The sequence below is a fragment of the Eutrigla gurnardus genome (genome assembly GCF_963514095.1).
Source record: "Eutrigla gurnardus genome assembly, chromosome: 14".
NCBI classification, from domain to species: Eukaryota; Metazoa; Chordata; class Actinopteri; order Perciformes; family Triglidae; genus Eutrigla; species Eutrigla gurnardus.
Genome location: NC_139937.1, coordinates 20,530,215 through 20,556,910, shown reverse-complemented (window position 1 = coordinate 20,556,910; position 26,696 = coordinate 20,530,215). Strand labels below are relative to the sequence as shown.

Sequence of the window (26,696 nt, the reverse complement as noted above, 5' to 3'; positions counted from 1 at the left end):
AGTCGCTGTTTTGCGGTGAACGCGGGCTGTTCAGCTGTTTTCCGGTGACAGCAGCGGAATGACAACATCGACCGTCTCGGCCCTTCTTCTTCTTCTGCGTCCATTCAAGCCGACTGCTGCTAAACACCGACAGAAGTAAGCATTTCTCCCGCATCACCTCCTCCTCCTCACACACAACACACACCCGTGTGTGTGTTGTATTAGCGACACACAACACGCTAGCATATCCGTGTATTATAAACCGTGTTTGGCTGTGTTTTAAACGCGCTAACTTAGCTTAGCCGCCAAGCTAACGTCATGTTTTTTTCTCACATCTGCGTAGTTTGACAGGTTTGGAGTTGTTTTTTGGAGTCCAGCATGTGAGTCCCGGTCTCACCCCGGACTATAACTCAGTAATAAACCCCCCAACGGACCAATAACGCACATACGTGATTAATTTAACGCGGAGTTAAACTGTAGATGTACTGTTAGCTTGTGTTGCGTCGTTGTGTTGTTTTTGGGGGGAGTTTGTGTTTGCTGAAAGTTTCATTAGTACTGCCTGTCTGTCTGCTCCGCAGGAAGCTGTCTGCCGTTGGACGTGCGTGTCTGGGGACCTGGTTCTTTATGTTCCACTGGGAACACTGGGAACACCGGGACCAGCAGCATGGCAGATGACAAGGACGTGCTGAGGGACGTGTGGTTCGGTCGCATCCCGACCTGCTTCACCCTGAACCAGGACGAGGTGACCGAGAGAGAGGCCGAGCCCTACTACGTAAGACCCGCAGCTCTGACGTCACACCGGTTCACTCTGACAGAAAACACACCAGCATCTTAGAATGAAGGCAGAGGCGTGATGCCGAGTTTATCACAGAACGCTGAATCATGAGTTTAAAATACAAGCCTCCCTCATTGATCACATTATTGCTTCCTGTTCAACAGCTGGTTGCTGCTTCAGGTTGCAACCAGCAACCTTACCTGAAGCAGCAACCTTGTGCTTGAAATGCCAAAATTTATTAGCTATTCGTATTCGATATTTCACCTCACGATTATTCGTGAGATTAAATCATTTGGGATTCACGTTATCGTCCTGACAATCATCAAAATATGCTCAAAACTCTTAAATGGCACTTAATCATACTGGTATTAATTTATGTTGGATCACAGAAAAGACAATCAAACAACCGTGAGTAATATATACAGTATATATATATATATATATATATATATATATATATATATATATATATATATATATACAAATAATTTTTTGTATTTTTTAAATCAGGCTCTATTTTTCTCTTCTCTACCATGATGGTGACGTGACAATATTTACGATCACACCGATGATCTAAATTCAACACTTAAAATTAAATCAGATATTCCATCCCTACTCAGCATCATTTAACAGCTTTAACAGCAGTCTGTTTTTCTGTAATAATGGATGATGCGTGGCGTGTCTTGACCCCAGCTGCTGCTACCCAGAGTGAGCTACCTGACTCTGGTCACAGACAAGGTGAAGAAGCACTTCCACAAAGTGATGAGGGCCGAGGACGTGGAGGAGATGTGGTTCGAGTACGAAGGGACGCCCCTGAAATGGTGAGAGAGCTGATTTAGCTCGCCCTCTCGTGGTGTGTGTGTGTGTGTGTGTGTGTGTGTGTGTGTGTGTGTGTGTGTGTGTGTGTGTGTGTGTGTGTGTGTGTGTGTGTGTGTGTGTGTGTGTGTGTGTGTGTGTGTGTGTGTGTGTTGTTTCCTGGTCGTGTTTGTTGACGATCTCTTCATCATTTTTTTAGAAGATCCATTTGGTGACATCCGTCATCATCCAGTTAACAGCCTGCAGGCTCACAGTTCGACCACTAGGTGGCAGTGCTGCAACACCGATGATGTCCCAGTTATCGCTCTATCTAAAGTCATTTAATTATTTCTTGTCAGTGTTTAGGGGACTCTGTTCTGCTGCTCGTTTTGTCTGATTTTAAAATGCAAATTCATTGTGAATGTAATATTTTTGGGCTTTTTGACAAACATAACAACGTTAAGATATTACTTTAGTGTAGGTTACCTGTAATAGGAGTTTGTCATCATTTTTGACGTCTTTTTAAATCATCAATTTGGTACAAATGAGCTTGTTTGCTTCAGGGGAGGAAGACTTGAGTAACCATGAACGCACCTGAAATACTCTCCTCTGGTTTGAGGCTGTGAAACATGGAAATCTTGAATTTCCCTCTGGATCAATAAAGTATCTATCTCTCCATCTCTCTATCTACGTTAAATTAAAAGGAAAACTGTCTCCTGAAGTTCCACGTCCAGAGAAACCTGGAGTCAACAACAATCAGAACAATTAAACGATCGCATTCAATCATTTATATTCAGCATTTTGCTTCCAAAATGGTTCTCAGAAATTTCACTTAACATCGTTCATTCGGAGGTCTCATGCTGATAAAACAGGCGAATGAACACTCTGAACTGACATCACTTCCTGTCTGTGTCTCCTGGTTCCAGGCATTATCCAATCGGAGTCCTGTTTGACCTCCATGCGTCCAACACCGTCTTACCCTGGAGCATCACCGTGCACTTTAAGGTTTCCCACCTTATATACACCTGAGAATAATAAGTAGACTGAATACTGAGGATTGTGTTGATACATATATGTAGTTTACCACAGCTGGAAGGTGCTGGAATCAAACGTATCTTTCCTCCTGCATGTATCAGAGTTTCCCGGACAGCGACCTGCTCCACTGCCCGTCTCAGTCCGTGATCGAGGCCCACTTCATGTCCGGCATCAAGGAGGCCGACGCCCTCAAGCACAAGAGCCAAGTCGTCAACGACATGCAGAAGAAAGACCACAAGCAGCTGTGGATGGGCCTGCAGAACGGTGAGACACACACACACACACACACACACACACACACACACACACACACACACTTCAAAGAAGAAAGACCACAAGCAGCTGCTGGGAAGTGACACACATTCATTCATTAACACTTAGATGCACACATGTTGTGTCCCTGCAGCGCACATACCTATATGTAGATTTACACACATGCTCTCTCTCACACTCACACACACACACTCACGCACACACACACACTCACACACACACACATACAGTTTGTAATTATTCATAATTATAATTATTTGCCAAAGATTCACTTGTGTGTGTGTGTGTGTGTGTGTGCGGTGCTTTCAAAGACACAAAGAATACCTCTAAATAAACTCACTTCCTGCCTTCCTTCCTGGTTCCTGCACACACACACACACACACACACACACACACACACACACACACTCACACACACACACATACAGTTTGTAATTATTCATAATTATAATTATTTGCCAAAGATTCACTTGTGTGTGTGTGTGTGTGTGTGTGCGGTGCTTTCAAAGACACAAAGAATACCTCTAAATAAACTCACTTCCTGCCTTCCTTCCTGGTTCCTGCACACACACACACACACACACACAAATCTCTCTTTAGGCTGATAGCGGCCTTTGAAGCCTCCGTGTCCAAACCGTCTCCCACCCAAACTCCCACCAGCTTGCCTTTTCCGTGTCCGCCGTCTGTCCGGACAGCTGGACTTCCTACGGGCTGAGATCGTGTTGGTTGGTGTCGGTGAAGCCGGCCGGTGGGGCTGCAGCGTCGGAGGCCTGTGATGTGGCAGCAGGGTCGGGGGTGGCGGGGGTGGAAGCTTGAGATTTATTCTCGACTTTGAAAGGCAAAGCCGAAAGCGCGGCGGGAGGTTGTTGGAACGGCAGCAGGTCGAGTTGATCAAACAAGGAAACAATGAACAGCAGAGATAAACATGTCACCTTGTTGTTTTGATCCGCCATCGCCTCTCCTCCCTCTGACTCTAGTTATTAGCACACAATAATCTCTTATCAATAAGGGCTGCAGCTCATTCTAATCATCCATTGATCGGTTGGTTTCCTTGGTGATGATATGAACTGTTAAAATTGGGAGGAATGTCCTCGTCGAAAACTCAAAGATGGAGAGAAAAAAGCAGCAAATCCACACGTTTGATGAAACATATATTATATACATGCTTCATACTGCTGGGTAACGATGGAGTTTGATCTGCTTGACAATATCAGAAATATCTATAAATGTACTACATTATAAACGTAACCAAACAAGTTAGTCCTTGTTTCTGTTTTCTCTCCATGTGAAGCTGTTTATGAAAACTCGAGCTGATTTGTTTGTGTGATTGTTCGTGAACTTCAGCTGCTGGTCTCTCTTCCACTTTCCCCCTGAAACTAAGAGAGAGAGAGAGAGAAGGAAGACGTGTGAAAACGAGACGTTTTAAGAAAGTCCTCCTCCTCCGAGGCGAGCGGATGAGTCAGCGAGCTGATTCCAGGTCAGCCCGGCGACGTGTTTCTGTCTGCAGTAAACACAGTTCTTCTGAACTCAAACACCAAGTTGTTGGTCGGACGCATGAAACTGAAACACGAAACCTTTTTCTAAAACCCAAAAAGAGACCAGAAACAGAGAAACGGGGCTCCTGCTTTCATCCAGGAGGTTCATGTGAAAGCGAGATGCGAGGGTTTGAAACCAGCACATGCTGGGTGGAGTCGGTCCTCCTGCAGCAGGACCACCAGGGCTCAGGTCCAGCAGGACCACCAGGGTTTAGGCCCAGCAGGACCACCAGGGTTCAGGCTCCGGCTTGCTGCAGTAATTAGAGGAGCGTCTCCATCACTGACCTCGGGGCTGGAGGTGGTTCTTTAACGTAGAGGACCATTACACTGGTTATGCTGGGATTATACTGGTTTCATCTCATACATTTATATGATATTTCATGCCCTTCAAGGCAACCGGACCCTCAATGAAGCTACTGAGTAATATAAAGTCTGTTAAAACCCGTCCAGGACTCGACATTTGTGTTTCATCTGTTGTTCTTTGTACTTTGAAGTTTGTTTACTGGGCAGGAAATTGTCCAAAACATTAAAAGTAGAAGAAGAAAAAAAATGTCCTCCAAAGCTCATTCCCCATAAAATCTTGTTTCTCACATATTGAAGTCCTCGTCCACGTGAGGAATTTAAATTACTCTCTGTCAAAGAATAATTAAACCAGTTTTTTGATGCCATAAACACATTTCAGAAAAAGAAGGAAAAGAGATGAAGACGCCAAATATTCTTCTTCTTCTGTTACGGTTCAGCAGACGGAGAGTCCAAATGTGTTTTACGTCTTTAACTGTCAGAAGTCGTAGTTTTTGTGTATTTATTTGTCTCACCTCCTACTTTTAAATTATTAATTACTAATTATTAAATCAACATCATGTCATCACAGATAAGTTTGACCAGTTCTGGGCCATAAACAGGAAGCTGATGGAATATCCCACCGAGGACGGAGGCTTCAGATACATCCCCTTCAGGATATACCAGGTAACACACACACACACACACACACACACACACACACACACACACACACACACCCCTGCTTCTTTGTGCGTCCTGAAATGATTTGATCCCAAACTTTTTTCTTCCAAAAATGTAAATATGTCCAAAAGAAATGCCAAATTAGTATTAAAATATGAATCTGTCAACAATTATTATTTTAATGTCTTAGCATTGTATCCATCCATCATCACAAAGTCCTGTTATACATGGAACTATATGCTGCACCACACATTATTATTGGTTTAATAAGGAACACAGTTTTATATGATATGTAATAGGGGGTCCCTCCACCGGGTCCCTACAGGCCTTTGGGGTCCTTGGCCTGAAAAAGTTGAAGACCTCTGGTCTAAAAGAACAGTTGATTCTCTGCACTAAAGCTGAAGTTCCCCCGTCGGCCAGTAGAGGTCGCCAGGCGACTGTGTGAAAGTCTGGTGCAGGAAAAGCCCCTCCAACCATCATTCAGGACCCGTCCTGTCCTTCTACGTTTTAAAAACCCCGGCAGTCATTCCTGTTCATCATATGAACCATGGTGGTAAACACTGCCGCTCCCTGGCACCCACACACACACACACACACACACACACACACACACACACACCTGCAGATACTCAGATATCACTTAAAAACAAAAACATTTCACCACTTGTTAGTTTTCCATGTTGTGAAACCGACATGACCTTTTCTTGACTTATTAATCACCGGAATAGAAGCTAAATCAAAGTGTTGTGTTACATAAGAGATAATAACCCTTTATTCTACCATCATCATCATCATCATCATCATCATCATCATCATAGCCGCCCTCAATCTTCATGAGTCACTTTTTCTTTCCACCTTGGCGTAGAACGAAAGAGATGAATGGAAGCGAGCTTCATAGTTTGATCAGATATTCACCCGATGTTTAAGAGAAATCGCTGCGTCTTTGTTCCAACGGGGCGACGAATGCCTGAACGAGGCCGAGGTTGTTCTCCTGGACATCCGATACGTGTGTTTGTGTTTAATTCCACTGAAGTGAGTTCAGCGTTGGGGTTGTGGAGGCGTTACGCAGACAGCAACGCGGCCTCGGGTCGGCTGTTCCCGCCAAGCCTCCGCTAGCTTCACCCTGACTCAGGTGAAAATTCCCTTTTCACAGGACAAAAAAAGGAAAGACGTGCGGATGAATAAGCGACTGATTCTCGGCTGGAAAACATTAGCAGCCTGCGAAGCCAGACAGCGGGGGGGGAGTGCCACGAGTCGAGTGTCGGGGGTGGAGGGGGGTTTCTATGCAGATCAGGGGGAAAATTAATTTCTCAACTTCCATGGTTTTTGGAAAGATTCAGGATTCCCACAGAATGACTGAAGGTTTTATTTATGTGGGAATAATGTGCAGCAGCAGTAATTAAACACGCGTTGAAGTCATTTTAATCCAGTTGGACACTGAGAAGTCCCGTCCAGGCGAAGACATGGAAACATCTGGATCTTTGCAGCACAAACATGTTGACGGTCGGCTCCGAGCCTCGTGGCTGGACGTGCACGAAGCCTTGGATCTGGAATCGCAGCGAACAGAAACGAGGGCCTCCGACGGGCTGGAGACGCTCTGCCTGTCGGGACACGCCGGGGACGATCACGCAGGAGGGCGAGAGCCGAGAATAGATCGGGAGTCAGCGTGTGAAACAAAGAGATGTGTACAACGGGGAAACTTTACTCGCGTCATCATATCTGCGGTGATTGTCGTGATTTATCACGAAGCGTGTCACGTTGCTAATGAGACCTGCTGGGTTTCACATGTGGCTGCGTTTTTACGGCGGCGAGGGCGGGAAGTCTCAGGCTGTCAATCAACAGTCGCCTGCTTTGCATGAAATCCCCCCAAAAAACCCATAAAGGCTTTTTTGTTTTTACTTTCACATCTTCGGGTGCGTAAATAAACCCTTTTTTTACACTTGGACAAAAACATTCTTGTGTCTGGTTATAAAACGGGACTCGTTTAAAGTGGTCGGCTGAAACACGCAGTCTCACCAGCGCTCGCCGCCCCCGCAGACGTTGCACTTGTTACAGCCGTGAGGAAACCCAGCTCCAGTTTTGGGTGTTTTTCATGGCTGAATTGAAAGTTTCCACGATCATTTATGAGCCCCCGGGGTTGGTTTCACCATAATTGGAGCATCAAAGCGGGTTACAAGCTCGCTGTGTGATTTACAAACGTATCGGGAGAGAATAAGCATCATTCCTCAAAAGTCTGGAGTGTTTTTTAGGGGACGGTGTGGTTTCCAAACGGTAAAATTCATCCACTGCCGAGACAGAAGGCAACGTAGTGGTGAAAGTCATGATTTTAACTTCTTTCATCGTCCCAAAAGTGCCTCATGAGGGTCCACGGGAGATTTAAAATGTGTTAATAGTGACAATATCTTGATATTAGTGATGATATCACATGAACAAACAAGTTCAGTTCTTTGAAAAGTTCCCTAAACATTTAGAAACCCTGCAGAGATCATCGTCGTCTTCAGGAGAACATCCAGTGTTTTGTTAGCGAGAGTTTCTGTGACAAGACGAAACACGATGAAACAAAAACCTTGAAAAAGACTTGAAGGAGAAAGAAAAAAGAAAATAGATTGAAGAGATGAAGAAAAAGAAAAAAAAAGTTGCAGAACAAAGCTGTTTGGCATTCTGGAGTCAGTGTGGTGACTTAACAGGAGACGGATTTACAGAGAGGAAAGATCCCCCCTCCCACACACACACACACACACACACACACACACACACACACACACATGCTCAGAGTCCTTCAAAGCCAGATTGTGGTCTTTAGTGTAAATAACGTGTGCTGTGTTTGATGCAGACAGAATTAATGACAACACTCGGTCCAAATAACAGAGGGCTCATTTCCGTCTGGCCTGCTGTCCTCATGCATACAAGACACCTCACGGGCATGGACGACACATTTCTGTGTGTGTGTGTGTGTGTGTGTGTGTGTGTGTGTGTGTGTGTGTGTGTGTGTGTGTGTGTGTGTGTGTGTGTGTGTGTGTGTGTGTGTGTGTGTGTGTGTGTGTGTGTGTGTGTGTGTGTGTGTGTGTGTGTGTGTGTGTGCGTGCGTGTGTGTGCCCTACGTCCCGACAGTTAAATACTCTTTAAATTAGCCTGATTTATATGAATTCCTATTTATATCAATGAGATTGAGATCAACAACTTTGAATCTTTTTTATGTCATCGACACAACAAAAATAATAATAATACATTTTAGTTTTATAAAAGGAAAAGGGAGAAAAAAATCAAAAACAAGACGAAACGACAAACCTGTGCCGTTTATTGTCACGGCACACTTTTTGTCATTTGCTTCCACTTTTACTTCCATTTTTAAACTTGAACTTTGAACTCTGTGTGTGCGTTTGCTTCCACACATTCGTCGGTCTCACATCCGTCTTTGTCGTGTGTGTGTGTGTGTGTGTGTGTGTGTGTGTGTGTGTGTGTGTGTGTGTGTGTGTGTGTGTGTGTGTGTGTGTGTGTGTGTGTGTCGCCGCCCCCCCTGGGTGCTGCCGGGGCATCTTCCTGCTCCAGTGGCGACACCGCCACTCTGTGATTCAACAAAGAGCCCCGAGGGGGGAGCCGACCCGTCTCGCTGTGCGGAAAGTGAAAATTACTATCCTCCTTCTTTTCTTTTTTTTTTTTTTTTTTAAAGACTGCTTACGTTGTTGCTCTGCAGGTATACACCTCTCTGTTCCCACTGGGTGACTCAGCTCTTACTCATGAACCCGCGGTGCGGGAGCAGGCGGCCCACCTCCAGCCGCCGCCGTGCCGCCGCCGTCGAAGCTGCCGGCTTCTAAGAATGCAGGTTTACTGCCTCCCCCAGATCGGGTGTAATGGTCCGGCCGAGACGAGGGGGGAGCTGGTGACTACACAGGCGCTTACAAAACAAGGGAATGCTGGAAACGGTTGATGCCACAGGCAACAGGTGATGTTCCTGTTGTAGCGGAGGAAGAATGCTGCTGCAGCCGCCGCCGGGACAGTAATGGTGTCTGGCAGGACCGTGACTGTCAGTGGAAAACCTGTAGGTTGTGTAATGAGTCCGCTGCTGCCAAGAAGCTTCCAGGCTTCCAGGCGAGAAGGTTTTATGTTGTGGTGTTGGCAGAGTGGGCCGGTCTGTGCATCATCATGCAGAGTCAGATACGATCGCTAATTAAGAACACATCCTCGGTTTGTTGCGTTATCGCCTTCGACAGTCACACATGTTCCACCTCATCCCTCGTCAGTCACATGGTTTAGGTTTAGGACTGTCTGTGGTCCCCCAGAGGTCTACGATAGTCCACATTAGTCCAGAGACCAGACCGGACTATGTGGAGAAACCAGAGACTGTCTGTGGTCCAAACAACAAGGTCTCTGCCGCATTTATGTCTAGATGACCTTATTTGGAGTGTTGACGGAGCAGCTACAATGTTAGCGTAGCCTAGCACCCATCAACCAGACTCCATTCAGAAAACCAGCGTTTTAACAGTAGTTATCTTGTGGTCTTGCAGACAGACCTAACAAAGCATGACTCAGCACTTTTTACTGATCACCATCATTATGGAGTTATTTCAGCATCCTTTTCATCTGGTTATTGATATTAAATCACAGATAAATACTTTATTCTGGGTTCCCCACGCTGTGGTGAACCAGCCCACGTGGGTCTTGCTGGATCCAGAGAATCCAGCTTGGTGAAATCCACGAGCACCTCTGGATGATGTCATGAGGAACCCACACAAGACGGGGTCTGGGTTCCTGGTGGATCTCGGACTTCAACATGTACAAAGCAGCAGTAGTGGTGATTTCAGCCGTGATGGAGGAGACCTGGTTGGGGTCTACGTAGAGGAGACCTGGTTGGGGGTCTACGTGGAGGAGACCTGGTTGGGGTCTACGTAGACCTGGTTGGGGTATACGTAGGAGACCTGGTTGGGGTCTACGTGGAGGAGACCTGGTTGGGGTCTACGTAGACCTGGTTGGGGTATACGTAGAGGAGACCTGGTTGGGGTCTACGTAGACCTTGTTGGGGTCTACGTAGAGGAGACCTGGTTGGGGTCTACGTAGAGGAGACCTGGTTGGGGTCTACATGGAAGGAAATACAGCTGAATAGTATTAATTGTGTGTCTAAATATAAAACATAGATGAACATTCATTAAAATGAGCCTCAGTAGGTTAGACAACCACGTGACGACTTTAGAAAACTTTTCTGATGAATGTCGCCGTGCGAGGGATCAAGCTGGCGTGCAACACTCGCCATGAATAATTGAGAGCTCGGTTGGGTTTCCTACGATGGCGTTTCTCCTCCTCCGCAGGTGTGCGTTTCAACTTCTGAGAAAATGAAGGTTGGAATTTTAATTTAGGAATGGACGTCTCGGAGTTCAGTGGAAACGCTTTCTCGATTCTCGGAAACTTCATATTGATGGACGCCGCCCCCCCGTCCTTTGTTTTACCCTCAATTAGGCGGATTGAATCCCCTCCCATCAATTAGCCGACGTCTTGAGTTCCTCTGCTCTTTTCACTCGGCGTCTCTTCTCACCCTAATGACACCTCGCTGTCTTTGTGGCGCCGTGTGCCGGCGTGCCAGCTAAGGTGTCACCACGCCAGCTGAAAAGAAAGTGTCTCCAATCCGAGCAGCTTCCCCCTCCCGAGGGATCGATACCGCCTCCTTTGTACGGCGAGCAGCTCAATTATTCACGGCCCGGCTGTTTAAAAATGCAACGAAGTCGCTGTCACTTAGCACACTCTCTCCGCTCGCCGATGATCCCCGCACGAAAACGCCGCGCTTCCTGTCAGTGACTCAGTGTTTCTGTGAAACCCGAGCGCCGTCTTCACGCCTCCCTCGCCACCTTCCTCTTGCTGGTTTCGCACCCCGGCCCGCGGCGTTCGGTTACCGCTCGGACACTCGATCCCCGTCCTCGCCGGTTTCCTTTTCACGGATCCATGATTGGTCAGATCATGTCTCACCCTCAGGTGTCGGCCGTCTCTCCCTCGGAGGGTTAGTTCCCGTTGTTTCACACCTGCGGAGCGTCTCAGGTACAAACCACGGAGCCCACTTCATTGTGTGGAATTTAATTCACTTGTTAGCTGTTTTTCTATTCGTTTCCATCAATGAAAACCTGTTGAGAAGGTTTTGAGATCGTCCCACTCCTCTTCCTCTGGTTCCACTCATTAACTCCTCATCAGTAACGCAAACGACCAGTTAAAGTCATCCCCTGTTGAAAATGTTCATCTCCTCGACCCTTCATCCCCTCCTCTCCTCGTCTCCTCCTCCCCTCCCCTCCTCTCCTCGACCCTTCATCCCCTCCTCGTCTCCTTTCTCCTTCTCTCCTCTTCCCCTCATCTCCTCCTCCCCTCCTCTCCCTGTCTCCCTCTCTCCTCCTCCCCTCCTCTCCTTGTCTCCTCCGCTACTTGTCTCCCTCTCTCCTCGTCTCCCTCTCTCCTCCTCCCCTCCTCTCCTCGTCCCATTTTCACTTTCTCTCCTCTTCCCCTCATCTCCTCCTCTCCTCCTCCCCTCCTCTCCTTCTCTCCTCGTCTCCTCATCTCCTCGTCTCCTCCTCCCCTCCTCGTCTCCTTTTCTCCTTCTCTCCTCTTCCCCTCATCTCCTCCTCCTCTCCTCCTCTCCTTGTCTCCCTCTCTCCTCGTCTCCCTCTCTCCTCCTCCCCTCCTGTCCTTGTCTCCCTCTCTCCTCGTCTCCCTCTCTCCTCCTCCCCTCCTCTCCTTGTCTCCTCCTCTCCTTGTCTCCCTCTCTCCTCGTCTCCCTCTCTCCTCCTCCCCTCCTCTCCTCGTCCCATTTTCACTTTCTCTCCTCTTCCCCTCGTCTCCTCCTCCCCTCCTCTCCTCGTCTCCCTCGTCTCCTTGTCTCCTCGCCTCCTCGTCTCTTTCACTCCTTGTCTCCCTTTCTCCTCATCTCCTCGTCTCCTCGTCTCCTCGTCTCCTGCCCTCAGGACACGGATCAGCCAGTAAACCATATCCACTGAATTTTTAACGGTGAAGTGACAGCGAGACGCCACAGAACAAACCTGCTGACACATCAGAATCAGGTTCATGAACTGGACTGACAGGAGGTTGAGTGGACCCCACCCCCCCACCCGGACCAGCTCTGGACCCAGTCTACTGGTTTCCAGCTTGAACCAGCCCTGAACCAGTCTGGCGGTGGTTTCCCACCATGTTCCCGCTCACACATGGAATGTTTTAGCTGCAGATCAGAGATCAGTCACGGCGATGATCGCTGCACACGTCACATTTGTTTAGCCGTCCCTTCTTAGACAGTTTACATTTTTTAGGCATTCAGCGGTCGCCGTCACCCGGAGTGAGCTGCGTGTTGGTCAGCGGTAGGATATGCTTCGGTTCCTAGATCACCGCCACGATAAGTAATGAAGTGGGGAGGTCAAAGGTCAGCACCGCGTCACCACGGGAGCATTTCTCTCACTGTAGTGTAGACTGTAGAGTGCTTCAGAGAGCCATGAATGCATCCAAAACATGGATATTTGGACATATTTACATTTTTGGAAGAAAAAAAGTTTGTGATCAAATCATTTGGTGGACCCCCTGCAGTAGCTCTAGGGACCCATGAGGGGTCCCGGACCCCAGGTTGAAGATCTAAGATTAAAGTGGAACATTTCCAAGAAAAATCTTGCAAATTACGGGAGAAAAATGAAATATTTCCCGAGAAATTATGTAATTCCTTCTCATTTATTGAAGCACTTTGTACCTTCAAAATAAAAGCATCTGTATGTTAAGAATATAAATATTTGATGCTCCGTGTGTTAATCCGTGTAGAAGCTTTTCCTGCCAAGTGGATTCTTAAGCGGCAGTTAATGGTTTCCAGACGGGTTCTGATCAGTGAAACATGGCAGCTGTAACATCTGCAACATCTGTCCAAATGCTGCAGATTGCTAAACATCGCATTCTGAGCCGTCGGGCTCATCAAAGCAGCAGACGGCCGATTCTCAGCGATTTCGTGCAGACTCTGGACATCGCCGTCACATTTACTGGATGTTTTGTTTTGCTTGTGTTCAGCGATTCCTAGAATGGAGGTCACATGTCTGATGAGTAAATGATTAAAATCCCAACGGCTTCACCGTTACATCAGACGGGAGTTTGACGGAACATGTCGATGTAACTCAAACAGAGTTACAGCCTCTTTATCTTCTGTGCTGCGACATATTTGCAGGTGAAGCAGAATATTTGAGCGACCTGCTGCTCCAAAAAGCATTTAAATCAAATCCTTAGCATTTGATTGGACCGCTAGAAAGTGGGCGGAGTTAGACTGATGACGCAATGACCATATTTGTTTCTCAACTAAATGTCAAATGATTCCAGTTTGTTTTTGGTGTATTTATATCATAATTTTGCCATGAGTTTTTTTTCCCATCATGCCACGTCCAGTCACGATTGGTTGAAATGGGTCGGTACTAGTGACATCATCACACTGTGATTGTTTATTTGTTCCAGGCGATGAGCGACAGGCCGTTCATCCAGAGACTGTTTCGTCCCGTTTCACCTGAAGGCAACGCACACACACTCGGCGACCTGTTGAGGGAGATGTGCCCGGCGGCTTTACACGGCGAAGGTAGATCACACACACACACATGCACACTCTCTCACACACACACACACACACACACACACACACACTCTCTCTCACACGCACACACACACGCACACACACACACACACACACACACACGCACACGCACCCACACACACACACACACGCACACACACACACACGCACACACACACACTCACACACACACACACACACACACACACACACACACACACTCACACACACTCACACTCACACACACACACTGACAAGGAGGGCCAAAGTGCTTCTTCTTCTTCTTTTTCATGAGAGTGAACAGCATTTTCTTTAGTATCTCCTACTTTAATTATAATAATAGTATTTATGTATAATACTCAAATATCATTTAGAGTTTTTAGTCCTTGGCCCACTTTAAGAGGACCACAAGAGGCTCAGTCCTGCTTCTGGGCCACTTCAGTCCTGGTCCACGCTGTGGTTCTTCTTCTTCTTAGTTTTGCTTCCTCACTTTGTCCCTTTATTCCCTCTAAGACATCTACTTCATTTTCATGTGAAAACATCTGGGTTTATTCAAGTTTCTCTCCGTCAAACAACAAAACAAACCGACCGACTAATAATATTCCTATAATGTAACAACAAGTATATAATATATATGTGAGTAATATGTGAGTGAACGTGTGCAGCAGCAGCTCTGTGATCTCGTAGCATCGAGCTGCAGCTGCTGTGAGGGGGGGGTGAGGATGAGGGGGGGCGAGCGGCAGTCTAAACAGACGTGTCTGCAGAGGAGAGAGAGAGGAAGTAGATAAGGAGACAATAGTGTGTTGGGACAGTCGACCCGCAGGAGGCTCACCTGCACGGGGGGAGCAGAACCATTAACACCCCCCTCCTCCTCCTCCTCCTCCTCCTCCTCCTCCTCCTCCTCCTCCAACACTGTGAATATGACCAACACTGATGTCCAGTAGTGCAGGTGGATTAAATGACATCCAGGCAGCAGGTTTCTGGTTCTGGTCTCTTCATCTCTGCACATTCAGACTTTATTTGAACGGCCTTTACACTTGAATTTTAGTGTGGTGTTTTCAAGGTTTGAAAAGTGCTTGGATTTAGAATAAAGTGCTTGAAAGTGCTTGAAATGTGTGTTGTATGTGATGACATATATGATAGAACAGAGAAAGGAAGATCTCCATATTTGAGGGACTAAAAACAGCATTTTCTGACATTTCTTTATGAAAAATGACTTTTGATGATGAACAGATGATGAAAATAGTTGGTGATTATATTTCTGTGGATCTGTTAGTGGAATTAGTTTTCCTTTCATTTGTGGTCCTTCTGTAAAAAGCTGTCTCCAAACATCATGTTGGTTGTTTAGAGGACAATAACATCTCATTTAATGTGATGAACAAGTGACATAATAAGTAGACTGAATACTGAGGATTGGACTGATACAAATATGTAGTTTACCACAGCTGGAAGGTGCTGGAAAAGCATGGAAATGCACCTTGAAATGCTTGGAAAGTGCTTGGGTGCAGGTTGAAGTAAATGCTCCAAATGAGTAGGTGTGATATTTGTAGGCATCAGTACAAGTCTTTGCAGCCTCTTGTTTTTGGCTTCAGCATGAATGAGATGAGATAACGAGAGGAACGAAAGAACGATAACAGCTGCCAACGTCTCGGATGCTGTTGGATAACTCTTCGGATGGTGTTTCTGCTACTAATCCACTCCAGCTGATAGAAATCAAACCAAGTGTGCAGCTTCTTTCTTGGTCGTGTGCAGACGGAGAATCCTGAGACCCGTCCTCCTCTTTGATCCTCTATCTCTTCCTCTCTCAGGTGTAGTCTTCACCATCTTCCCCGTCTGCTGCTCACATCTTTCATGTCTTTGACGTTTAAATCCCCCCCCCCCCACATCCCCGTGGAGCCTGCCTGCCTGCCTGACTGATCAAGGTGAAAGTGGCCCTTTTGTCTCCCGTCGTTTGTTTGGTTTCCTCCTCTTCCTCAGATGGCAGATGAGTCCGATGATAGCCGGAGATTATGGCGGCGTGTTTGGATTAGGGAGAGCGGGACGGGCGGGTTCAGGGATGGGCGCGGCGGCGGCGGCGTTGCTAAGGGGAGGAGGGGTGGGGGGGTTCAGAGGACTTCTGACGTGTAACAAAAGGGAAATCTGGAATTCTCTGATGTTTTTGACATCAAATAAGCAGGTTTTTCATACAATCCTCTGCTGTGTTGTGTCTGAGAGGATCGGCCATGACCAGGGCCGGCTCGATCTAAGTGGAAGAAAGACAGGGGGGGGGATTCCCACATCTTCCTCAGTAGCGTGACCTGCCGAGCGGCGGTCAGCTCTGACGTCTGCCTCAGCCGACTCATGGGTTTTGTGTTTTGGAGCCAGGTGTGTTATTGAGCAACGTTGGGGTGGAAATCACAAACTGCTGCCGTCCTCACATGACGTGTAGGGACAGACGCTTCTCAGAAGCTTTGTTGTTTTCATGTCAGGTTTTTATCGGTGGTGATCACGATGAGCCCACGCACTGACTGTTGTCTGGGAGTAATCCGAGGAAACCCCCCACCCCATCTGAACCACACCCCAACCCGTCCCTCCTGTTTTTGAGTGACAAATCCTCCTCCTCCTCTTCCTCCTCCCACGTTCCCCGCCCGTCTCACTCACATCTGTGGTACAGCCCACGCGCTATGGGATCCCCATGCAGCCTGCATCAGGAGCCAATACAGCGCTGATCAAACGGGGCGGCTCACTTCAGAGGAGGGGCGGGGGGGGGTTTCAGTGGCTGTTTTGATACAGCAGATAGTGGCCCATGTTTCGTGTGTGCAGGCGTGTGAGATGTTCAAGAGTAAGGGGAATTCAGAGCGCCGCGATGCTCGGTGGCGTTGCGTCGATTAAAAAATGTTCTCAGTCTTTCCTTTTTAATTCCATCTGAACGAACGCAGCGAGACCGAAACTGAGACTGAAACAATGAAGTCAAATCTAATAAAAAATCCACTTTAAAATCAAATATGATATGAAAGTGACCAGCGAAGTGTTGATGAAGGTTTCATGCTGTGTTGTGTTTGACAGGCCGATGGCTTCTAATGTCTAGTTGTTAGTTTTGTTCTTTGGACTTTTATTTTGTAGTTTGTGGCGGTTGCGGTCTCCTAAAATAGTGTTCGGCTTCGCTTGGCCGACAAAACATGCCGTCTTGGCCGGCGCTCCTGTACGACTCAACCACAGTGTGTGTGTGGTTGTGTGTGTGTGTGTGTGTGTGTGTGTGTGTGTGTGTGTGTGTGTGTGTGTGTGTGTGTGTGTGTGTGTGTGTGTGTGTGTGTGTCTGTGTGTGTGTGTGTGTGTGTGTGTGTGTGTGTGTCTGTGTTTCAGCTGCTGATCTCTAATAAGCAACGATCAATTACGTTTATAATCACATTTTATTCATGTTTAATCATTTCATCTAAACCCTCGAAGAGACACATTTGTTCTGAGAGGGGTTTTTTTGTCCAGCGGCAGGTCAAAGGTCACAGTATCGACGTGTTATCAAAGATTACACATTACAAGCTCCACCAATGGTTCAAAATGGTGCAGCTTCCTGTCTCCTGAGTGGGTGTGGTCATGGCGTGTGGTCATGGCGTGTGGAAGTGTTGTGAACATCGACCAGATGGATGAAAAGTTTATTTTTTTAATTGTGAACCGTCTCTTGTACGGCGGCGTATCGGGGCCGCTGTAGGAAAAAAAAAAAACCAAGCGCGAGAGGGGGGCAATAATCCGAGGAAAAACAGTGGCAAATGTACGAGTTTATAAATATATATAGCTGATATAATCAATTTGCTTGGTTCCGCTAATGCCAGATGTTTGCTGTTGCTATGACGACAAGTGTAAGCTACCACTAGCATCTAAGCCCAACCGTCCCGATCAATAAACACCCATAAGATGACAATTTGTCCTCATATAAATAAAACCAACAACAAGCATCAACATCATCACCCTAAGGACCTTAACGAGGCGTTGTCACACGTTGGGATGATTTTATTAGAAACATAAACGTTCATTCATGGGACGTTAAAAACTCACAAATTTGCCACTTTATTTCTCTGAATATTAAACTAAAAGCTCAACGATACTCGACTGTTCTGACGGCAACCGATAACGAGGCGTTTAATGCAGGAATTCATTTAGATGAAAACACGACATATAATAACAGACGAGCTGCCAGTTATTCGTTCTTTCGGCCTTTTTCTCATCGTGTGTGTGTGTGTGTGTCTGTGTGTGTGTTTGTGGGCGTGGCTCAGTGTGAATTTCCCCTGTTTCTCATAGTGAGAATGTAATAACACACCAACTCCGCCCACATCTGCCTGCTGTTGCCAGGCTAAAGGTTAAAGATGGGTAAGAGATGGTGTGTGTGGGTGTGTGTGTGTGTGTGTGTGTGTGTGTGTGTGTGTGTGTGTGTGAGAACCAGAGAAAGTGTATTCTCATTATTGCTGACACAAAGGCGGGTTCACACCTTTTACTTTCTGTGATTCATTTCATTAATATTTATTTGATCACCGTGTTAATCATCTTTTTGTCCGTTAAAGGTTCTCAAGCAACTTCACACTCGTCTTTCCCCTGAAAAGCTGCTTACAAGTGAATATAACATATATAACAGTACAAAAGCATCTGCTAAATGTTAATGTACATTTTTTAAAGTGGTGCTGAAATCTGCAAGTAATACAATAAATTGTAGTAACAATAAAACATTACGAAAATGAAGGCTGATTATATTCAGCTTTTGGTTAATACTGTCATTATTTTGAATGAGATGATGGAAAATAAAAAAATATATAATGTACAATAAACAAAGAGAACAGCTGCAGATTGTCCCTCAAAATGATTTAAATAATATATATATATTAAATGTAAATATTTCTGCTATTTTTGCTGTATCGATTTATTTTTTTGTACATCTGATTTGTTTAGTTATAATTCATATTAATACAAAAAAATACCCAAACATTGTAATGCAATGTAATATAATATTACTGATGATAATTATTGAGTGGCTGATAATAATCACACTTTTCATTTCAAGCGGTTATTTATTCTTTGAAAGAATCTCTGAGGTTTCCCTCATTTGCAAAGAGATGACAGATAATAAACACAAATACGCGTCGACACACACAGTTCCATGTGGTCGGCTCCACTTTGACTTCCTCTCCATTCAGTGACTTTAATAAACCTCCGACGTGAAAGAAGCCGACTCCCTCCCGTTGTTCTTCGGGCTTGTGGCTCCGTGGTTTTAACAGCAGAGCAACAACACAAACACCACGGCTGCTCGGTAACTCTGCGTGGCCTCGACCTTTGCCGTGACCTTCAACATCCCTGCTGCACAAACAAACTCACAATTTATTTCAATCAAATCCACTTTTCACATTCACCTTTTTTTTAAATCCTCCTGCAGAAACTAATCCACATCCATGTGATGTCTCCCTCATTAACGTCTAAATGCAGCTGTTAAATATGTAATCATCACAGTTTATCACCGCAGCCTGAATGAGCACATCTGTGCTGGGAAGAAGGAGAAAACCTTTCTCGTGAGTTTCCCGACATCAGTTTCGTGCTCGCTGCCATCAGCAGGTGTCGGGCGGAGCCGGCGTCGGTTAGCGCTCTGCATCAACCGCCCTCCTGATATTACGTGGAGCTAAATGTCATTTAACAAGCACAACCTGCGTGTGTGTAGGTGTGTGTGTGTTTGTGTGTGTTTGTGTGTGTGAGGTCAAGCGTGATTGACAGAAACTTCTCACGCACACAGAACATCCTGATTATATAATTATAAGTGGTTATAATCAGCCAGAATCCGTTTTAAAGGATTTAAACATCAACTAAGAACAAACTGCATGACCTGTATTTTCACCTTCCGGCTCATATTTAACAACATATTTATTTTGAAACGGATGTGAGATAAGTTGTAAGTTTGCTAACGGAGTAACGTGGAAACATTAATTATTCATGCCATTAAAATACCACCAAAGGTGGATATTTAGTTTTGTAGAAGATGGAAACGTTTACTTAACTCACGCTAAGATTAATTAACATAAACAGAAAATGTCAAAATATGCTTTAATGTTTAAGAGCATGAAGGAAAAACAATTATATTTATACATATATAGAGAGGACAACTGAATCTGATTATTGATCAAACAAAATCACAGTAATATTGGAGGTAAATTATAGAATTTTACTGTTAATTTATTAAAGCATACATATTTTATTATTTATTGTTTTTTAGGACATTTTATAAGCATTTTGCTTCCGTTTGCTCTTTCTCAATGTATTTGATTTCTGGATTAATCTGATTTATGTTTGTATTTCTTTTTCTTTTACACAATATTGAATGCTTGAGATAAATAAATACATTAAAGTTAAATTGAATACAAATATGTAAAAATAACCGAATATTACCTTTGAAGATGTGTTGAACAGATATCAGGCTCTTAATGACGTTTACAAGCAGCATTTTAAATATTTAAAGCTCTTAAACATTTAGCGGTTCCTTCAGCCATGTTGAATTTATTATTATGATTATTTTTTATTTTCTAAAACTTTCTATTAAACCGTGTATTTGATAGAAACGAGGAGAACCAGGTTTGGGGGGTGAGAACCTGATCCAGGACTGTTTAAAGGGTCCATGCTAGTCCAGAGGTTTAGGGCTGAACCTCCACAGAGCCGGCTTAGAAAAAGAGAGGCTGAGACCGGATCCTACATATCCCATAATGCAACTCTGTTTAACTTCCTCTACATTCTCTCTGGAAACCCCTCGACTCCAGATGGTCGAAAAGGTCGCTGATCGGAATTCGATTCGCGGGCGCCGCCACTCAGCGGTGGGCGGAGCCAGTCACAGGACGCTGTCTCACTCACACACACACACACACACACACACACACACACACACACACACACACACCAAACGACAAACGACAGATCTGTCAGAGTGAGAGTTGAAAATTCATAATCCTGTCGAACGATGAACAAACACTCAACCGTTGCTCTGCTCGGCGCCTGAGCGGCGGCGGCGCTGACTCTGGTACTTCCTCTTCTTCGTCTCGGTGGTTTGACTGCAGCGTCTGATGTGGTCTCTCTCACCTCACCAGATCTTTTCCTCTTTGCTCCCTCCATCTTGGTCTTTTTGTCTTCTCTCTCTTTCTTTTTCTGTCTTTCCTCATCTTCCACTTTTCTCTTCAGGTGCGATCTCCTCCCATCCTCCCATCCTTCCTCTCTTTTTCTTCTTTCCTTCCCTCTGCTGTTTTTTAACTGACTCATTCCCCTCGTTTCCTCCACCCTGAACCCTGAACCCTGAACCCTGAACCCTGCACCTTCTGCTAAGTCTCATGAACATCTGGCTGATAGTTTTTCTGCTCACAAACAAGCCAAGAGTCAGGCCTTCCAGTGATTATTATTATTGTGTTTATTGTTATGATTATTGATAACCCTTCTGTCCCGGCAGGTGAGCGGAAGCGTTACCAGCTGGTGATCCACGGCATCGAACCGCTGCTGGAGACGCCTCTGCAGTGGCTCAGCGAGCACCTCAGCCACCCGGACAACTTCCTGCACATCTGCGTCATCCCCGTCCCCTCCGACTGAGGCCGCGCCCACCACGCCTCACTGTCGCCATGACGACCAGCCGACCCCCGCCAGCCAGCCAGCCGGCTGAAGCGGCAGAGTGGCAGAACCTCTGAGACTAACGGACTCCTTAACGAGAAGGAGAATGTTATTGATAAAGAACTAAATATGTGGAGGAGGAGTTTCACACACCTCCTTCATCGACACTCCTGCCATCACTCCTCCTCCTCCTCCTCCTCACCTTCAGAAAACATCCTCTGCTCCCTCTTCAGGTGAAGAGGTGGTTTCTACGAGAGGAGAGGAGGCCAACGGATCCCTCCTTTACCCATCCTGTCACAGCTCCTCCTCCTCCGCCTCCTCCTCCTCGTCTAGATGAAGACTGTCCTGTTGACAGGGAGATACGATTGTTTGGGATGTGGGAGGAGGCGTGTCCGGTCCTGCTGAAGTTGCCTTAGTTACCACGTTGATGCATTTTCATCGCCGTCCTCGTCACAGAAACTAAAACCCCCGGAAACAAACGAACTTCATCGTCTCCTCCAGAACGTCGCCGGGAACTTCTTGAACTTTCAGCCAAGGAAGAGGAGCAGCTGCTCTCCACCGATCCCAGAACACCTGAGCTCTGGTCTGGACTCTGGTCCTACTGTCGACACGAGCGTCTCACTTTTTCTAAATTACTTGAAAAAAGCAACTTAACGGGCAGACATCGAGGGCAGAATTAGCTTTTTTTTTCATTTTCTTCTTTCTTTCCATCTTCACCTTCAAATTGAAACTTATTTTCATCACTGAAATAAACTGCAACTAATAATGAACTAATAACGTTTATGGGATTTTACAACCGACGGGTGAAGAAAACGGGTGTTTTGATGTTTTCACAGGATATTTTTATGAGACTAAAACAAAAAAGGGGGATCATCGGTGAAAAAATGTGTTTTCAGTGGCAGGTGTTGATTTCTGTGAGATTTCGAGTCTCGTCGTCTGCAGCCAAACGAGCGTCTGGTTCGGTTTAACTCGAGACTGTGATAACGAGAGTGTGGCGAGACCAGCATCGAGTCTGCAGACGGCCGTGTGACATCATGACGTCGCACGGCTTCCATCGTCAGACTTTGAGTTTGTGGACAGAAACAATAACGAGCGGGCGGATTTGTGACCAGCTGAGAACTCTCGTTATTAATCACGGTGGTTTTTGATCACAGTTTGCATCATATATCAGCTTCTTGTCTTCTTTTTTTTTTTACTGAAATAAAATTACACTCAAAGCATCGACTGTCACTGTTACCGAGAATGACTTCAAATAAAAGTGAGTTGAGTCAAAGATCTGATTGTCAGATAATTATTAAAAAAAACCTTCACATTATGTCATAGAACATATTTCACAGCAGAACTCCGAATTTCACTATTAGACGTCTGAAGAACCGAACGGTTTCTACGTTCCGGGTGAAATTATTAGATGATGATTCAATGACTCAGCAACTCAACCGCTGACTCAGCAACTCAACCGCTTTCCTCCTCGTCGTTTAAATGAATCATTTAGAATAAATAAGGTCTCAGCCTTAAATAGTATGGCATTAATATAATATTATTTAAACATGATTATATTTATTTAAACATTATTGATTTACAAATATTCAATTCATTTGAAATGTTATTGATTTTAAAACCATTTTATTTAGATTACTTATTAATGACTATATTAATTTTAAAATGATTGATTTAAAAAAAATAATTTAAAATTTAATTGATTTGAGAATTATTTTATTGATCTATAAATAATTCTTTTTTCTAAATGACTAAAATGATTGATTTAAATATATTCAATTTTAAAAATGATTGTATTGATTTTTTAAGGATTTTATAGATGTATAAATAATTATATTCATTTATAAATTAATGATTGATTTTTTAAATATTTCATTGATTTGTAATGTATTGATTTAATATTTTATTGATTCAAATAATAATAATAAATATTCTGGAGATCAGAGCTGCGTTCACGTCGATAGTTGGGCTTCGTGTCTCGGGTACGGCTGCACGTTGAGCAGAGAGTGGGCTTCCTTCCCCTCCGGCGTTTCACCCTCGTCTCACTTTATCCGTCTCATAAAGAACATCTCACTCTGACACTCGGCCTCCCTCTCTCTCTTCATCTCTCCTGGTTAATTATCTGTTGGCATTCCACCCGCTACTAATGAGACCACTAAACTGTGCTGTCAGACAGGCCTCAGGCTGCACACAGGGTGTGTGTGTGTGTGTGTGTGTGTGTGTGTGTGTGTGTGTGTGTGTGTGTGTGAGTGAATTAAACCGTACAGTGTGAGTGTGTGATTTGTGTGTTTACATAATTACAGACATTTAAAAAACCCCGCAGGTGTGTGTGTGCACACATTCTCAAACACTCACTCCTCTCTTGTCACACTGCCAGTCTGCTAATTCAAAGTGTGTGTGTGAGTGAGTGATGTCACATGTCATGTCATCACATCAGGCTTCCTCATCGCTGATGCCGCCGCTGAGCATGATGGGTCGGCGGGTTTATGGTGTTGAGTCAAGACTCGGGGCTCGGTGTGGGGTACGCCGTGTGTGTGTGTGTGTGTGTGTGTGTGTGTCTCACTCTGACACGCACGGTTTAATGGGATTTCCCACGCCGCGGTCCGACCGCCGTACCGGGGAGCTCCGAGGTGTTTGGATGGAATGAGTTGAATGTAAATTGTTTGCAGAGACGAGTTTCTTCTTTTTCTTCTGATGACAAAAAATGTACTTTCCGTTTTATTTGTGTTCCTCAGACCGAGAAGTTCTATAGAAATACGAATAAATTACATGTTTCAGACGCTCAGATAAGCAACAACATTGTTCTTTAAACAGGGATTATATATATATATATATATATATATATATATATATATATATATATATATATATATATATATATATGAAAGGAGGCCGCTGTGGTCTGGTGGTTGAGGAGGATTTCCTCTGATTATTAGTAAGAAGTCAGTAAACTGGAAAACGTACTGAAGTCATTTAACCACTAAAGCTTCTACAATAAAAATTAATGTACGTCTTTGTTCTCTGTGAACACAGCGAGGATAAAAATGATTATCCTTTTATCCTTTTTTTTTATAAATCACTTCGGAAGCAGGGCATATCGTATTATTAGTAATGGGGGAAGGTTTTCATCAACAGTGTGTTTCCATGGCAACAGCAAACACTCCTGTCTGTTCCAGAGAGAGAGACAAAACTTTACCACACACACACACACACACACACACACACACACACCCACACAAACACAAAAACACACACATTTCCCATCAGCTCAGACCACCAACTGGACTCAGTCGCCTCCTGATTCCTGATTCCATCAAACTCTTCTTCTTCTTCTTCTTCTTCTTCTTCTTCTTCTTCTTCTTCTTCTTCTTCTTCTTCTTCTTCTTCTTCTTCGTCTCCGGAGGCCGCGGCGCGCCGCTGTGTGTCACATCACATGAAGACGATGAACAGATGAGAGTGATTAGTGATGAAGAGGAAGTGGTGAGTTCCCAGGCCGACACCGAGGCAGCAAGAGACAATGACAGCATCCTGGAAGAGTTCCTGCTGTTCACCGATCTTCAACCAAGTTTTTCAGCTAATGAGAAATATATATATATATATATATGTGTGTGTGTGTGTGTGTGTGTGCCTGCAGTAAGTTTCCATTCATTTATTTTAAACGTAATTATAAAAAAGAATTACTGTAACATTCTCTTTAAAAGTTGGAAACAGAACCTTCATCACTGAGCACGTCTTTCACCGTTAAATTTATTTTAAATTAATTTCCAGAAACTAAAAAAAATTGTTTTAATTTAGTTTGGTGCAAACTTAAAGTTGTGTCCCTCTGAATCATTTTGGGCCTTCAGACTAAATGAATGAATGAATGAAAATAAAAATAAAATTAAATGAAGGAAAAAAAGATTGGGAATAATGTAAAACTAATTTGAATCCATTTTTTTTTTCTGGTAAATTTTTAACTATTAAAGTAAGTAGTAAATTTAAATAAATAATTTGTAATCTCAGACTTTTAAACATATATGAGAGAATGATAATAATATTATAATAACATAATAATATAATACAACATAATTATTATTAATAATAATAATAATAATAATAATAATTATTATTATTATTATTACAATAATAATAACGCATCCTTTTATCTGAGGCCCAGGATCAGCGGCGGGCTGGTCTCCGCCGGCGACCGTCTACGTTTGCTGGATGTTTGTTTTGCTCGTTGACTTCAGACGTAACTCTGATAATGAGAGCGATTACTCGTTAAACAGTTTCCCGGCACTCCGCCGTTTCTTTCCCTTCCTGCCGCAGTAAACACGAGCACGCTTCACGCTGCGGCTCTTTTCACTTTTACTTCCTCCGATGTGTCACTGCAGCGTTTAATGTTTCCTTTGCAATTAAGTGAAGTCTCCAAAAAAACATACGGAAACAAGACTCCGGTTCACTTTAATGCTCGGATGGAAAACACAAAGAAACCAACGAACACGTGACTTCAAAATGGAAAAAAAAAACAGATTTAAGATCAAACGGAGCTGAATTTAGTTTTAACAGCGTTTTAATCACTACGTCACATTTAAATATCATTTAAATATGGCTTCATAAAAGATACGGGACTTGAACCATCGTGTTGGACAGTAAGTCCCAACGTTGCTAACGTTGGTTTTGTCGTCTAAAGCTACGTTGGTTTTGTCGTCTAAAGCTAACGTTGCTTTTGTCGTCTAAAGCTACGTTGCTTTTGTCGTCTAAAGCTAACGTTGCTTTTGTCGTCTAAAGCTAACGTTGGTTTTGTCATCTAAAGCTAACGTTGGTTTTGTCGTCTAAAGCTAACATTGGTTTTGTCGTCTAAAGCTAATGTTGGTTTTGTCGTCTAAAGCTACGTTGGTTTTGTCGTCTAAAGCTACGTTGCTTTTGTCGTCTAAAGCTAAAGTAGATTTTGTCATCTACAGCTAGCGTTGGTTTTGTCGTCTAAAGCTAACGTTGGTTTTGTCGTCTAAAGCTACGTTGCTTTTGTCATCTAAAGCTACGTTGCTTTTGTCGTCTAAAGCTAACGTTGGTTTTCTCGTCTAAAGCTAACGTTGGTTTTCTCGTATAAACTAACGTTGTTATTCCGTTCTCATTTGTAAACTGAAGTTGAAGATCATCAAGCATCTTTGAAGGTCACATATTAGTAGAACTAAAATTTACTGTCTGAACTTTT

The 26,696-nt window shown here is 44.5% G+C and overlaps 1 protein-coding gene across 1 annotated transcript; it reads left to right on the top strand.

Annotated features, from left to right (window-relative positions):
- The first annotated feature begins 48 nt into the window (after positions 1–48).
- atg5 (ATG5 autophagy related 5 homolog) lies at positions 49–22,324 on the top strand. The gene is made up of 8 exons (XM_084027352.1): positions 49–135; positions 558–751; positions 1,448–1,575; positions 2,476–2,554; positions 2,686–2,848; positions 5,264–5,358; positions 13,801–13,918; positions 21,351–22,324. The coding sequence occupies exons 2-8, from the start codon at positions 644–646 to the stop codon at positions 21,485–21,487; spliced, it is 828 nt and encodes a 275-aa protein (XP_083883478.1). The 5' UTR covers positions 49–135; positions 558–643; the 3' UTR covers positions 21,488–22,324.
- The last annotated feature ends 4,372 nt before the right edge of the window (positions 22,325–26,696 follow it).